A 16,362-nucleotide genomic window follows, 5' to 3' on the forward strand; every position below is an offset into this window, starting at 1 on the left:
ATACCAAAATTTTTATTCATTCATTCGATAATGGTTGCCTAAACTGACAATAACATCACAGTAAACATGGGTCTGTAAGCGTCTCTGTGACATCCTGTCTTATATGACAATAGGTACATACCCAGTAGTGCTATGGCTGGGTCATAAGGTAGTTTCTTTTGTAATTTTTTGATAAGAGTTCCATACTGACTTCCTTAGTAGCTACCCAAGATTGTATTCCTGCCAGAAATGTATAAGGATTCTCCCCCTGCCCTGCATCCTGCTCAGCACTTGTGTCCTTAAAAATGTAAAAGGTGCCTGGTGTGGTACTGCACGCCTTTAACCCCAGCACTCGGGAGGCAGAGGTAGGTGGATCTTTGTGAGTTCAGTTTAATGGACAGAATAATCTTTTATGGCAGTTATTAACTTTTATAACTTGAAATCCATGCTTTCTTGGATTTTATGGAGTTTTTTTAGAGGGCTGATTTTTTTTTAATTTTATTATTTTTATTTTATGTGTATGCGTGTATTGCCTGCATGTAGATAAGTGCACTCATGTCATGCAATGCCTGTGGCGGTCAGAAGAGGCTGTTGGATCCCCTGGGACTGGAGTTACAGACAATTGTTAGCTGCCATGTGGGTGCCGGATTCGAACCTGGGTCTTCTGCAAGAAAAACCAGTGTTTTTAACCGCTGAGCCATTTCTCCAGCCCCAAGGGGGCTGATGTTTTTTGAACAGGTTTGCTTCTATAAGCAAAATATCAGAATTTTCTTGAAGCCTTTAATATTGTTTCTTCATTCCAGCATTTTAACTACAGTGTGTTGTAGGACTCTTTGGTGATATATATTTGCTGATTCTCATTTTTGCATTTTCATTTCCTCCCCAGATCTGGGAATTTTCTGCTTTAATTGCATTGGATAGGTTTTCTATAATTATCCCATGGATTGTTAGGTTTTGCCTCTTGGTAGTCCCATATTTCCTGAAAATTGTTTTCATACTTTTTTTTACAGTCAGCGTTTTTATTAAGCTTTTGTACATTTTATACAACAGTTCTTAATCAAATTTAGACCCACTCCCCCATCCATGTGCCCCCCCACCCCCAAGCAGACCTCGGGTATTCTGCCATACATATTAAGTCCTATACAGTCAAGCATTTTTACCCAGATGTCCTTTGGTGCAAATTCATCCACTGTAGTTTAGTCAGCCTATCTAGAAATTGTAAGTAAAACATACTCTCCCTCACCCAGTAGTAATAAGTTCCAATAGTTCCCAGACTAGGACCAGCCTGCCACCCATTTCCCTTGCCCCAGTCTGGGCCCTTGAGTTGGCATGGGTTCTGTTCTCAATGCCACCATTGCCACAAATTCATATGTGCAAGCTTCCAGTGACCTGAAAGCCTCTGCATCTTTATGTTCATGGACCAACCTGGCTCTTACAATCTTTCCACCCCCTGTTTCTGCAATGGTCCCTGAGCTGTGGGGTGGGTGAGGTTTAATATAAGAGTCCTATCCAGGGACACACAGTCTACAGTCTCCTATTCTTTAAAAGTTGGCCAGTTGTGGCCTTCTCTGAGCATTACACTCTGTTACATAAGGAAGCTTCTTCGCTGGTGAGAGTTAAGGGTTATACTAGTTTTCTCTCTACCCCTCCCCATTCCACTATGTTCCATGAGCATTAGGTTTCATGCTTTTTTGGAAAAAAATATTTTAATTTTATGTGTATGAGTGTTATGCTTGAATGTATGTAAGTGTACCTGTGTCATGCAGTACCTGCAGAGGACAGAAAAGGACATCAAATCCCCTGGAACTGGAGTTACAAACAGTTGTTAGCCACCATGTAGGTGCTTGAATTCAAACCCTGGTATTCTGCAAGATCATCCAGTGCTCTTAGCCGCTGAGCCATCCCTCCAGCCCCCTGTGTTTTTAAAACTGATGTCTTAAAGCAGTATTTCCCAAACCTTGTTCCCCATTTCTTTTGCTTGATCTAGTATATTGATGTTTTACGTTTATTCGTTGAATTCTTTTATTTTCAATATTTCTCTTTGTTGGTTGGTTTTTCATAGTCTCAATTTATCTGCTGAGTATATTCCATCCATGTTGATGACTTTCTTATCGAGGTACTCAGTTGATTACTTCATTAATTTGCTTGTTTTCAGTCATTGATCATTTTTACAACGAGACCTTTGAATATTTGGCATCAAAATCATTTTAGCATCTTTGGATTCAGTGATCAAGACATTGGATGAGGCCTGATATCCTGCTTTTGCATGTGTCCTTTGTTTCAGTGCTGCAATCTATGCATTTGCTGAGATAGATACCTTATCTAGTTTTATAGGTGGGTCTTCCTAGTGAGCAGCCATCTCTCGAAAGCATAATCCTCATTATCACTTACAGAGGAGAAAAATTATAACAACAACTATATCAAACCAAACTAGATACAGAAAAGCACTTAAAATTGATTAATGGCAACTATTTATACCACTAATGGTCATAGAAATAAGTGACGAAACTAATGTAGATGTGTTAGTTTCTTTGCTTGGTGCTGTAACAAAATACCTGAAAAAATCAAATAAAGTATAGGCTTGTTCTATCTCATTGTCTAAGGATATACAGTCCAACACAGTGGTGGAGACATGGCCTTGGCAACATGGGGACTGCACCTGCAGTCAGGGAAAAGAAAAAGATGTATGCTGCCACTTAGCTGACTTGCTCGTTTTTCCGTTTTTACTCAGCCTGGGATCCCAGTAACTGTGATAGTACCATGCATTTCCAGTATGGGTCTTCCCTTCTAACTTAAAACTCTCTGAAAATGCCCCTAAGAAATCATCAAATGTATGTCTCCTAGGTGATTTAAGATCCAGTCAGTTTGGCAATGAAATTTACCATCACAATAAGCTATAAAGTTAAAATTAGAGTTAATAATTGAGTGAAATCAAACTACTGGACAGGGAAGGAGAAAATAAAAATAGAAAACAGAGTAAGTAAAAGAAATGAAGAAGAAAATATGAGATGAATGTTAGGAAGAGGGAGAGAAAAGAGCAAGAGGTAAAGAATCTGATCACACAATAAAGAAAAAAGATGGGGCTGGGTTCAGTGGTTAAAGAGCACATACTGCTCTTTTCAGAGGAGCCAAATTCACTTACCAGCACCCATATCAGGAGGCTCACAAACACTAGTAACTGCACCTCTAGGGGAACCAATGCCATCTTCTGTACTTTTTTAAAAAATAATTTATTGAGAATTTCATACAGGGATATAAGCATATAAAGTGTTTTGATCAAATCCATGCCTACCCCATCCCCTCCAACTTCTCCCATATCTCCCCATCAGTTTTTCTGATAACTTCATGTACTCTTCTTCTTTTTTTATGGGGCTTTTTGCTACTCTAACATTCCCCCCTCTGAAGAGGTAGCCCCAAAATCTTTTAAGGATTAGGTAAGAGCTCCTAAATACTTTCAATATTTTTGGCCTTTGGAAGGGAGTATGTTGCTAAGAGGCCCAAGGACATTTTGACTTTTAGCCAAGAAGCTGACTACTTTTCTTTGGGTCTTTTTACACTAACTGCCTAGCCAGTTCCTACCTCCTATTCTTATTACACCATCCTCTGAAGAGGTTACCCAGCTTGCGAAAAGGGAATTGGGATGCAGACCACTCTGGCTTCTTCCATGCTGAACACGGATGCAGGGTGAGTCAACTGGTGTACTCTTCTGGACTTTGTGGAAACCTTCATTCACACTTGCACTTACATAGACACACACACACACACACACACACACACACAAAATTGATAATGATAAAATGATTTAATTTTAAAAATGTTAAAGAAAATCAGATGAAAGTAATCAAAGGGATAAGTAGTAAAATCCTTGGGCTGATGAGATAGCTCAGTAGGTAAAATCTCTTGGTACACAAACCTTAGGACCTGAGTTTAATTCCCAGGACCCACTGTATAAGAAGAGAACTGATTCCTGAAACTTGTCCTCCGACATCACATGCACACCATGGTGTGTATTCACCCACGTTTATGCACAAATCATACACACACACACACACACACACACAATTTTAAAGTAAAATCTTATATTTTATAATGTAAGTTATAAAATAATTTAAAAGAATCAAATCATATTAAAATTAAGAAGGGAAGACAAAAAAGTTCCCCACACCCAAAAGAAAATATTTTTAAATGATAAAATATTAAAGCATTTTCTTTTGGGGTGCTTTAATATTGTAGTCTTTCTAATGAAAGGGATGGTCAACTTAAACTGGAGTCTCCTGTCTCTCCTACTGTTCAAACTGATATTGAGCCCAGATCCCTTTAAGTGTCAGTTGTTTTAAAGGGCTGCATTTGTTTTAGGGATTCCTTTATTCATGTGCCAAGAATTGCTTCTGGCCATAATTAGCTTTCCAGCTTGGGAGCCAGGAAGGTTCTTACTCATTTCATAGGCTCCCCAGGTCCTCAATTGTTCACCTTGGGGTGTCTAATGTGAAAATAAGGGTGTGTCTTCTGAATGCTTTGGAGGGGTGTAGGCAAACAGATCGCTAAAGAAAGCAGTCTTAGTGATTTCAACTCCTCCATAACATTAAATACCTTGAAGGAGGGAGGAGGCTTCCAAAACCAAGTGTTCTACTGGCGTGGAACCACCTGGCAGAGAATCCACCCCAGAATTCATGCTACTTATTGACCTCTGAGTTGGGACTATCAGTTTCCACAGTGATTTTCAAGTGACGGATTCTGCTCCTCACCACAGATTATGTTTCACAGTCTGAGCTTCCTGCTTCCTGGATTTCGCAGCATGTCCATGTGCAGTCCTTCCCTTCTTTACGACTGCCTTTCACAGCCCTCTCCCAACCAGAGATGATGGCAGGTGACTGCAGGATCACTGACTTTTTTTCAGTAATATATACACTTAACTATAATGGGGTTTCCTTTAATTTATGTTTTTAAACAAATTCTATTATTTTTACATTTTTCTCTCAGTATTTTTTTTTATTTTTATTGAGCTTTTATACATTTCATTTAACAGTTCTTAAGTTTAGAACCCCTCCCTTATCCATGCCCCCCCCACTGGACTTCACGTATTTTGCCATACATGTTAAGACCTATCCGGTCAAGCATTTGTACCCAGATATCCTTGATGGAAGTTCATCCACTGGGGTCTAGTCAGTCTGTCTATCTAGAGATCATTGGTAAGGCCTACTCTCCCTCACTCAGTAGTAATCATTCCAGGATCACTGACTTCTGATTATTCCCTGTGCTCCGGACCCAAGAACAACCCAGCCTTAAATATTTTGCCCTCTCTCAAGATGACCCTAGGCTACAGCCCTCGGAGTTACGGAGAGTAACTAAGTAGACTTTTCCAATTACGTTACAGTGATATCAGTCACACAATACCCCCAACTGGATTTGAGACTTGAGTGAACTGTGTCTTTTTTCTGTGGCTAGAACTGATCAGTCTCTTTTATAGCCAGGACCACCTGGCTTACCTTATGAGAGTCTGTGGCTGTCCCTCCCTGTGCTTGTAATTTCTTGCTAAAACATGTTATGGCTGCTTAAAGGACCTTGTCAAATAATTCTAATATCTCCATTATCTTGATGTTGGCATCTTTGATTATTTTTTTTCCTTATCAAATTGAGACTTCTCTTCCTCTTCAAATGACCAATGATTTTAAATTGAAATCTGGCACATTTTGTTACTATGTTATGAAACTCTGAATCTTATTTAAATTTTTGTTTTAGAAAGTCACCTCCTGCAGTGAAACATCAGAGTAAGTGGGACATTGCCTTTTACTACCAACTGGAAGTGAACGTCCTCCTAAGCAGCCTTTTTTGATATAAGATGAAATCCTTCATGGTATCAACAGACAGTACAGGGCTTGTGTTATCATTTTTGTGCGATTAGAATAAAAAATTCCGTATTTCTACTCTGCCTTTTCTGATGTGAACCGAGTATATGGTGTTGGTGTGTGTCTCCTTATATCTTGGTAACAGTGGAAGTCTGAGTTATTTCTCTGCCACTTATTTCTTGACAGAGTAGAGTTCCAGGCCTATCATATGTACAAATTTATGTGGTATTGCCTTGAGCCAAATGGTCATTGTCCAAAGGTTTTCTGTCTTGCTAGTCTGTTCCTTTTGTGGACACTAGCCTAGAGACAAAGTTTTTCTTGGCTATCTTGCTGATCACTATATCTGGATTACCAGTTTCTTGAAATCATTCTATGATTCATACATAGAAAAAGAGAAATCCAGGAATCCACTGTTGTATCATTCATCAGTTCCAAAGTTCCTAACAAGTCTATTTCTTTTCATCATTTTGAGCATTTTAGTATTTATTTATGTTCATGTCTTTTAGTAGCACTTAGTAATAACACCAGGGAAAATAATTCTCTTCCAACTTGCAGAAGCTAAAGTTGCCTTTTGAAAGTTTTTCCATTAAACAAATGAGAATAATTTAGTGCGAGTGTTTCTCGACACCTTTGAAACTTGAGTTGATTCTACAGTTCAAAATTAAATTTTCCTAGTATTCTGTGATCATGCTATGATAGAAGCAGACAGACCCATGTATGTATTTCCACAACTTCAAAATTTATTCAGTAATAATAAATTCACAGCCTATATCACTATATTGGCTACACAGCAACAGTTTTGACCATTGGCAATCACAGGTTCTTTTATTTGAATTTTAAATACTAATATTATTTCTTCGAGTATACATTCATGTTAGTCAGTGACATATAGGATACAGAATGGTTAAGAAAACGTTAAGAGGCTACAGGATTCCAAAAGACCATCTTCAAAGAAGGAGCAGTGCACTTATACAAATGTAATGAGAGTATTGGAGGTGGTTAACTAATATATTAAGGAACCCTATCATAATCATAAAGGAGTTTTGCAGGCAGACATGATTGAAGGGGTGTCCATGTTCAAGGGTAGTCCGGATGAAGCCATCCCAACTAATGCCAATTCCAGTGAGTCATGGCAGTCAGGTGGGACCACGCTGAGCTGTACTTCTGAGGATGGATTTGTGAGTTCATCACCTGTCAGTCCCATGATGCATGCACCTAATTATCTGATGATGCATCAGGGAGTATGTATACACTTCAGTGTTAGGTTTTCCTCCTTTGATATCATTTGAGAGTTGCATCATTTGTTTGTCTGGTATATTAGATAAGCTTGTGTGCTTGGTTTTGTTTTATGTGGTTTTGATATGAATATGTACCCATATGTTCTTTATTTAATTTTAATTTTATATGTTCATAAAACATAGTATTTTATTAGCATAGACATGAGTTATTTATCAGTGTATGCCTCATAGCTCTTACTGGACAAGCAGGAGGTTATTTACTTGAAATAATCAAGACAGGGAGTCATTCTGCCTCAGGATTTGTACTCAAAATGTAGCAAACTAGCTTTGTCCCTTAGTCAGTCTAAATGGCCCTTGTGTTGTGAGGTAGTCTACATTAAATATTTATTGTGTATTATTCTGTATTTTAAAATGTAGCAAACTTTTTTTGAAAAATGGAGTCACTCAAGGCAAGTCACAGTGTAAAATCTACAACTGAAATAGTTCAATGCAGAGGATAGCCTGATCCCCCATGATACTTTATTATTCTTACCAGTGGCAAAAACCATGCACTTGGCAGCACACTTAGTCAAGTTCTCTTTATTACTTGAAAACTGAATGCCTCTGTCTTTATCTCTGTTCTAATCATTTAAACAAATAAAGTACAAGAAAACTTTGCTGATAGAATTCTGCTGTGTGAAGACAAGGAAGATTGCACTTTGCTATACCAAAAAAAAAAAAAATCCTTTTTCTAAGGCATATCTGTAACCTTTTGAGGAATATAGCTTGGGTTGCTTAATGCCATTACGAAAAAAGAATTTTGTCACTATTCTACTATTATATCAAAAATAAATTGCAAATGAGTTTTCTGGTAGGAACAGGAAAATAAGACCACCTTTTTTGTTTGTCTTTTTTGAGACAGAGTGTCCTTGCAGCCCCAGCTGTCCTGGAACTCACTATGTAGACCAGTTTGGCCTCGAACTCACAAAGATCCACCTGCCTCTGCCTCCCGAGAGCTGGGATTCAAACCATAAAACATAAACCCTCAATTGCTTTCTTCCCCCAGATGAGGGGTATGTCTGATAAGTCACTCCGCCTAGTGCTGTCCACATTTAGCAACATACGGGAGGAACTTGGACATCTTCAAAATGACTTGACAGTAAGATTTCTTTTGATATTTATTTCCAAAATGTATGTTACTTTTCTAACATAGAAGTTTAAAAAAATTTTCCTGAGAGTTTCATACGCTAGTACTGTATTTACATCATTTTCATTCCTCTGTCTCCCCCTCCAACTCTTCCTCCATCCCCCAACTCCCTCTGAATTATGTCACCTCTTCTTTATTATTGCATATGCATATATACGTATGTACATATAATGTGCTGAATCCATTTAGTAGTGCTTGTATGTATATGTGTTTAGAGATGACCACCTGGGATTAAATAACCTATCAGAGTGTTAGTCACTGGAGAAATAAAGCTCTCTAATGCAACACAACAATATTGTGCTTACTCAAAAATAAACTATTTTGTGAAGCAGTTAGAGTTGAAAGTTGAGAAATGAACCATCCAGTGTGTACATGAAAGTATGTTGATATGCACTTATCATTTAATTTACTACTAAGGTAATTTAATGCCTAAAGGCAGAGTAACTTACAAAATTAGGATCTTACTTCATTGAATAAGACTTTCCGTTTTGCTGTAATAATGAAGTATACTTTGAATTTCACTTCCAGTATAACAACTTGAAAACTTCTTCCTCTCAAAACTTAACCTTTTCTACTTTGCATTTTAATTAGTGTTCTTGTTTCTATTACTAGATACATTTAGAATACTCTCCTTAAGTGAATAGCTCCTTGAGGGCTTTGGAGTGGATTTTCCTGTTTCTCTGGTTTGGTACTGCATTCTGAATGTTGGACATTAATTTGAAAATTCTTCTCCTGCTGGGATTAACAAGGAATCATTGTAGATTACAGAATAATTCAGAATGTTCTGCTTCACCACACTGAGCATTAGTCAATCCATCAAAATAAAATATTCCTTTAAATACAGATCTTAAGTTTGTCATTCTCTAGCCCACACTTTGCTCAACTTGAGAGAATTCTGCTTTGGTAAGCAACTATACATGAAGCAAGTTTTTATTTAAATAGTACAATTAAATAAGACTTCATATTATACAACTCCTAGCAATGCTTGTATTTCTGAGTCCTAATAAATAATTTATGCTTTTAGTCACTGGAAAATGACAAGATAAGACTTGAAAAGGACTTGGTATTCAAAGAAAATCAAATAAAGGAGTATGAAGAACTATTGGCATCGGTGAGAGCAAATAATCGCCAACAGCAAGTAAGTTGATGCTTTTGTTGGTGACCTGCTAGATTGATAGTTTTTCACACTCACATTTACTGGCATACTAGAGTTATGCAATACAACCAGACAGAGTTAAAATATGATGGAACATTTTGTCTGAAAATGAATGGCTTTTTGTATTTTAACAACTGAATTCCCTCTCAGAAAACAGACAACTATATGTATTATATAATATCTGTAGTGTACAATTATCTGTGGTTTTGGGTGACAAGAATTGCCATATTGAAAGTATAGGTTCACTCATTCATTTAATTTACTAGTGTGTTAACTGGGGAAAAAAAACATTTATAGATCTTGTGTTTGTGCATTGAATAAATGAGGGAATAAACAGAGGAATTCTACAGTTATCTGAGAAGAGGTGATGCCAACAAAATTGCAATGATCATCTAAAATCCATTCCTTCCTAATCTTCTTTCTTATGACTATTCCAAAATTTTTTTACGAAGTTGCTACTTGTAGCGTAATCAGGGAGAAGATCATTTTGGTATCTATTAGAAAGGACACTATGGTGTTATCAGACTAGCAATAATCTAATAACAAGATTGGAACACTGAAAATTTTATCTAGACTTTATTCCTTATTAATGAAAGCAGGCAAATGAGATTTTTGGGAAGATTACTATCTAGTATGAGATTTAAAACATAATCTAAGGACAAGAATATGAAAAAGATTCAGTTTGAAAAAAAACACTTGCTTCATTTTTCTCAATGAATCAATTAAAAGGACATTTTCCTGGAAACTTGAAATGTACTCTTCTTATGGATTTGTGTCTTCCTTCTAGCAAGGACTTCAAGATTCAAGCTCAAAATGTCAGGCATTGGAAGAAAATAACCTTTCTCTTCGGCACACACTATCGGACATGGAATACAGACTAAAAGAGCTAGAATACTGTAAACGTAATTTAGAGCAAGAGAATAAGAACCTTAGAATACAGGTATTTTTTTTTAGTGTTGTCCTAGTTATATAATTAAAAAGCTATCATTGGTAAAAATATATATACACATATATGCATATGTGTATATGTGTGTATGTGTTCTCTCTCTCTCTCTCTCTCTCTCTCTCTCTCTCTCTCTCTCTCTCTCTCTCTCTCTCTCTCTTTCTCTCCCCCCCCCCCCCCAAAATCTCTCTCTCTCTCTCTCTCTCTCTCTCTCTCTCTCTCTCTCTCTCCACATGTACTCTTTACCTTGAGAACAACTTGGACTCCTTTATGAAGATCTAACATGCAGATTTTGTCACACTGATACTTTTTTATTAAACAATTTCTCAAAATCACTTTTGTTATTTCAATGTCTTATTTAATCACATGATGTTCATGTAATAATAAACCTTGAAACCTAATATGTATTTCCTTGATAGCAATCTAGTTATAGCAAGTCCTTTTTGTCTTGCGTAGGTTTCTGAGACTTGCACAGGTCCGATGCTACAAGCTAAGATGGATGAGATTGGCAGTCACTACATGGAGATGGTAAAAAACTTGAGACTTGAGAAAGACAGAGAGATCTCCAAGCTAAGGGTATGTTGATCCTATGTATAAATACAGATGTCTACAGAAAAATTTTAACAAAATCGTGATTGTGGGGGCTAGAAAGATACCTCAGAGGTTAAGAGCACTTCCTATACAATACTGAGTACCAGAATTTGAATCCCAGTATCCAGGTAACAAGCCTCGCATCCTGCAAATGCCAGTAACTCCAGATTGGAGAGCTCTGTAGCCCTCTTCTAGCTTCTGTGTGTACACATAGGTGTGCATACATGCATGAACACACATATGCACAGACATAAATAAAATGAATCTTTATTAAAAACAATGATTATGGGAAGTCTAAAGCTACAGGGAAAAAAAGGAAGCAGTTTTTTAAAATATGTTGTAAAACATTTATAAATATGGGCCAGGTGTGGTGGTGCACGCCTTTAATCCCAGCACGTGGGAGGCAGAGGCAGGTGGATCTCTGTAAGTTCAAGGCCAACCTGGTCTACATAGTGAGTTCCAGGACAGCTGGGGCTACAGGAAGACCCTGTCTCAAAAAGACCAAAAAAATGTTGTAAAACATTTATAAACATACGTCACTGTATACTAAAAATTATTGTAACATTCATCTGGCATTTCAAGTTAAAATATTTTCTAATTTCTTACAATTTTTGTTTTAAGGATGGATGGAAGACCCTATATAATCCTGCTTAAAGCATGTTTACTTAAACAATGGTAATATTTAAGATTAAACTGCAAAAACAATTTAATTAGTAAACATCACTTAACTGATTATAAATATTAAGAAATATGACAATCAAGATAAGATGTTGAATTTTGTGTATTTGTAATTGACATTGTAAAGATACTTGCAAGAAAGCCAGGCACTGTGGTGCACACTTTTAATCCTAGCATTTGGGAGGCAGAGGCAGGTGGATCTCTGTGAGTTCAAGGTCAGCCTGGTCTACATAGTGAGTTCCAGGCCAGCTGGAGCTACAGGGAGACCTTGTCTCAAAAAGACCAAAAAAGAAAAAGAAAAAGAAAAAAAAAAGATATTTGCAAGAATATGTACAGAATATTTTGCTTGCAATTCTAGGTTAAATTGGCTTATCTTCCCCTTACGTTAATGAGCCCTAAATATAGATAAATATGTTTAAATCTTTTCTTTTTTGGATCTTTTTTTTGAGACAGAGTTTGTGAACTGAAAGTCACAAGATAACGTTAGGACTCAAAGTTCCTTAACTAGCATTTGAAGGAATCTGAAGTGTCTATTTTCTTCACTTTATGACCGAAAACTATTTCTTAGATCATACTTAATGTTAATTAGCAAACACATCTTTAAAAAGTAAGAAATTTCCAAAAGGAATTTCAAGTTACATTTTATATTGATAAAGTTCTATAGAGATTAATGGCAATTGGGGCATTATTTTTCATTTCATAACTAAACCACACTGGGAATTAGTTATATATTTTATAAACAAGCATTATAAAAATAATTATTTCTAAATCCTTAGTCTCAATTAAACCAGTACCAAAAAGATGTTTCAAGAAGAGAAGGAAGTTGCAGTGACTTTCAATTCAAGCTTCATGAACTGACAAGTTTGCTGGAAGAGAAGGATTCTCTTATAAAGCGTCAGTCAGAGGTAAGAAAAAAGAAAGTAAGGGGTGGAGAGGATAAGAGGGCATGATGAGGTCTTGTAGAATAAAGAATAAAACCCATGAATTATGGAAGGCCACATTTACAAGACAGGCTTCATTACATGTGAGAGTGTGTATGTAAAGAATAAGATGTATGCTTCAGGAGAAATAATTCACGTCAAAGAGATTGAAATAAAGGAAAGGACTTTAGTGTTGTTTAGCCTTTTCTATTTTTAAGATACTGGATTCTGGAGAGAGGCTCAGTGATTAAGAGCACTGGCTGTGCTTGCAGAAGACTGGGGTTCGAATCCCAGCAGCCACATAACAGCTAACATCTGTCTGTAACTCCAGTTCCAGGGGACGTGACACTCTCTTCTGACCTCTGCAGACATTACATGACATGGGTGCACTTACATATATGCAAGCAGGCAATACACTCATACACATAAAATTAAAACAATAAATAAAGCTGGACGTGGTGGTGCACGCCTTTAATCTCAGCACTTGGGAGGCAGAGGCAGGCGGAGGGCTACAGGGAGATCCTGTCTCAAAAAGACCAAAATAATAAATAAATAAATAAAATAAATAAATTATTAAAAAATAAGTAAATAAAATAGTTTTTAAAGATACCAAATTTATAATTCATTAGCAGTGAATTGGCCTGAAGTCTGTGAGCCCCTTGCTAGATCATGAGATCCTCCATTGTGGGTCTGTATTACATCTGTAACATGTAGCCCAGAGTCTGGCATATAATAAGTACTAAAGGAAATACAGAAATATTGGCAATTATTTTATTGCTCCTATTAAACAAGTGGCATTTGTAGTAATCTTCACTGATAAATTTCTGTAGGAATTCATGTCTACTTCCATATTGGAATTTCATTAACACTATTCTTTGACTTTACTTTTCAACTTTTTCAGGACAAATATTTAATATCCTCATACTGAGAATATGTCCATCAAGTTCCAAATATTGACATCCTAGTTTAGGTAGCAGGTTTCTTCAAAGGTACATATGTAATATCTTGGCTACTGTGAAGCAACATTAGTTGGATTAGAAAAGTTTTAGACCAGGGCTGGAGAGATGACTCAGCGGTTAAGAACACTGGCTGTTCTTGCAAAAGACCCGGGTTTGAATCCCAGCACCTACATAGTGGCTAACAACCCTCCGTAACTCCATTTCCAGGGGATCTGATGCCCTCTTCTGTCCTCTGTGAGCACTTCACGACATGGGTGCACTTACATACACAGGCATAACACTCAAATACATAAAATAAAAATAAATGAATAAAAAAATTAAAAGAAAAGCTTTAGGCCAAAGTTAAAAAGTAAAAGTGGTAGGAATTATGCTTCTTAACCTTGTCAATTGATCAGATATTCTTATTATTTCATGTCTATATTTTTATTAAGTAATCATTGTGTTTTATTTGCAAGGAACTCTCAAAGTTAAGACAAGAAATATATTCATCTCATAACCAAACCTCCAGTGGTGGAAGGACTACCATTACCACAAAAAAGTAATGTACTTTTAAATAATGTTTAAAATTTCACAGTGACTAGTTATTATAAAATTTAAGTAATTAATATTTCTGTTAAATAGAAAGAGTTTGGATTTTCTAATAGTTACCAATTCTGATGAATAAGTAAGTATTCACAAAAAACATTGCTATTTTGGTCATTAAAATTCTGTATCATACCATTCTTTCATTTACAGTATGTTAAATATCATGGAAGAACATCAAATAACTGGTTGTTTAATCAATCAAATTATTTAGGATTATTTGTTACACATGACAGAAACCCAATTTAAACTAGTAACTAGCAAATTCACTTAGATGGGGTTGGTTAGTGTGTAGATAGATTTGTGTGCTCAAAATGTCTGCATGAAAGCCCGTTTTCCACGATGGTTTGGCTCTGCTCTTTCCTGTGTCGATAGCATCTCAGTTTCCTTTCATTGTAATGATATGATGAGCTTATACTCCAGCAATTAATCAAAACCAAGCAGAAAGGCACTATGAATAGCTTCAGCAAAAGTCTGCTTTGGATAGTTCCTATAAATTTGGATTCTTATTTTCAAAATGTACCCATGTTTGGGCTTATGTCAGTGCTTCATTCTTTTATTTGTTAGATAACATCTCATCTTATTATTTATAGCATTTTATGTATTCATAAGTTGATGGATATTTTTGTGTGGTCATATGTTTTTCTGGTTTTGGTAGCTTAGCATTAATTCATTAATTATTACTATTTTTCTTCTTTTTTTTTTTTCTTTTGAGGCATAGTCTCGTAGCTACAGCTGGCCTATAGCTAGGCATATGCCACCACGCCTGGCTCGAATTCATTACATTTTTGATAGAGTATACTAGTTGAAACAATTTGAGACCTGTTTTTCCTTTGTGGGAAGCTTCTGTTTGTTTTGTTTTTCATAAATTTTCTTATATGTTCTTAAGATAGATTTATACATTATATTCTCCCAGGAATTTGTTAATTTTCTTAATGTTATCTAGTCTACCCTGCCCTCCTATTCCCCACTTGATTTAACCATTCCATTATTCCTGTCCCCCCATTTTCTATCACTGCATTCTGTCTACCTCCAATGAAAACTTGCCCACCAAGACCCCTTACTAGTTTCCTGACCTTTATGAATTTTCCAATTGAAACACACATATCTAAAGATCGAAAGCTAACATCCAGGTATGAAAGACAATATGCGACATTTGTCTTTCTGTCTCTGTGTTACAGCACTTGGGATGATTATTCCTAGTTTCATCCATTTACCTGTAAATTTCATAATTTCATTTTTATTAGCAACAGAAGGCTATTCTATGTTATAAATGCAACATTTTCATTATCCATTTTTCAGTTGATGGACATCTAGGTTGTTTATATTTCCTGGCTATTGTGACTAGAGCAGCAATGAACATGGCTGAACAGATATCTCCCTAGTAGGATACAGAGTCCTTTGAGTATATGCCCAAGTGGTATAGGCTGGATCATATGGTAGGTCTCTTTTTAGCTTTGTGAGGAATGTCCATATTGATTTCCATAGTGACTGTACCAGTTTTGACTCCCATAAACAGTAAACAAGTGCTCTTCTTTCTGCAAATTCTCACCAGTGTTCAACATTTTTTTATCTTAAAATTATTTTATCAGCTTTGCTTTCTTTAAGAAGTAACATGATTACATTGAAAGGCTTTGTATATGTGGACAATTTGGGAAGGGAGTAAATGGCAAACTCACATTATAGGAACAATGACAAATTCCACATTGTTATTGAAGCTTGGTAGTACAGTTTTGTCAGTACACAGCAGTCAAAAATTATAGTTGACATATAGAATTTCAAATTTATATTCTAAGATATAATTACATATTTTTAGTTTGAAGATTATATCAGTTTTGTTATTATAGAACTTTCTGTATTTTTTAACATCCCCAACTGTGATTTTTAAAAACAGTACTTTACTATTATTATTTTTTTTTTATTAGAAGAAGCATTTCATTACAACAGCATTAACCTATTCAATAACATTTTTCTGAGCTAGGGTACATCTCTTTCAAAATTGGCTACACATTTCTAGGTTTACAGACGAATTATTACGCTTGTATAATCTTTCACTCATTATAAACTCTATAAGACATAAATTTAAATGAGGTTCCAACGTTTAAAAAAGATCTCCACTTCGTTGTCAAAACACACAGTTTCATACAGAAAAATTCAAAATTCATCAATTGACATTGAGACGTTTTCACATACATTTCTAATCTCTATATACATAACTATCACTGGTCACAGTCGCCCACCTTCTGAGCTCCTCGGCATCTGAGCATGAATACAAACTCGTCAG

The 16,362-nt window shown here is 36.1% G+C and overlaps 1 protein-coding gene across 1 annotated transcript in view; it reads left to right on the top strand.

Moving 5' to 3' along the window:
- Positions 1-16,362, top strand: part of Pof1b (POF1B actin binding protein) — a 79,934-nt gene that overhangs the window by 49,354 nt on the left and 14,218 nt on the right. Inside the window, exons 10-15 of the mRNA XM_008822888.1 lie at positions 8,109-8,201; positions 9,274-9,387; positions 10,193-10,345; positions 10,805-10,924; positions 12,394-12,522; positions 13,952-14,034. Of these exons, the coding sequence (XP_008821110.1) occupies positions 8,109-8,201; positions 9,274-9,387; positions 10,193-10,345; positions 10,805-10,924; positions 12,394-12,522; positions 13,952-14,034 (692 nt within the window). The remainder of the gene's footprint in view (positions 1-8,108; positions 8,202-9,273; positions 9,388-10,192; positions 10,346-10,804; positions 10,925-12,393; positions 12,523-13,951; positions 14,035-16,362) is intronic.

The sequence above is a fragment of the Nannospalax galili genome, unplaced genomic scaffold, assembly GCF_000622305.1.
Source record: "Nannospalax galili isolate Female #2095 unplaced genomic scaffold, S.galili_v1.0 scaffold10, whole genome shotgun sequence".
NCBI lineage: Eukaryota > Metazoa > Chordata > Mammalia > Rodentia > Spalacidae > Nannospalax > Nannospalax galili.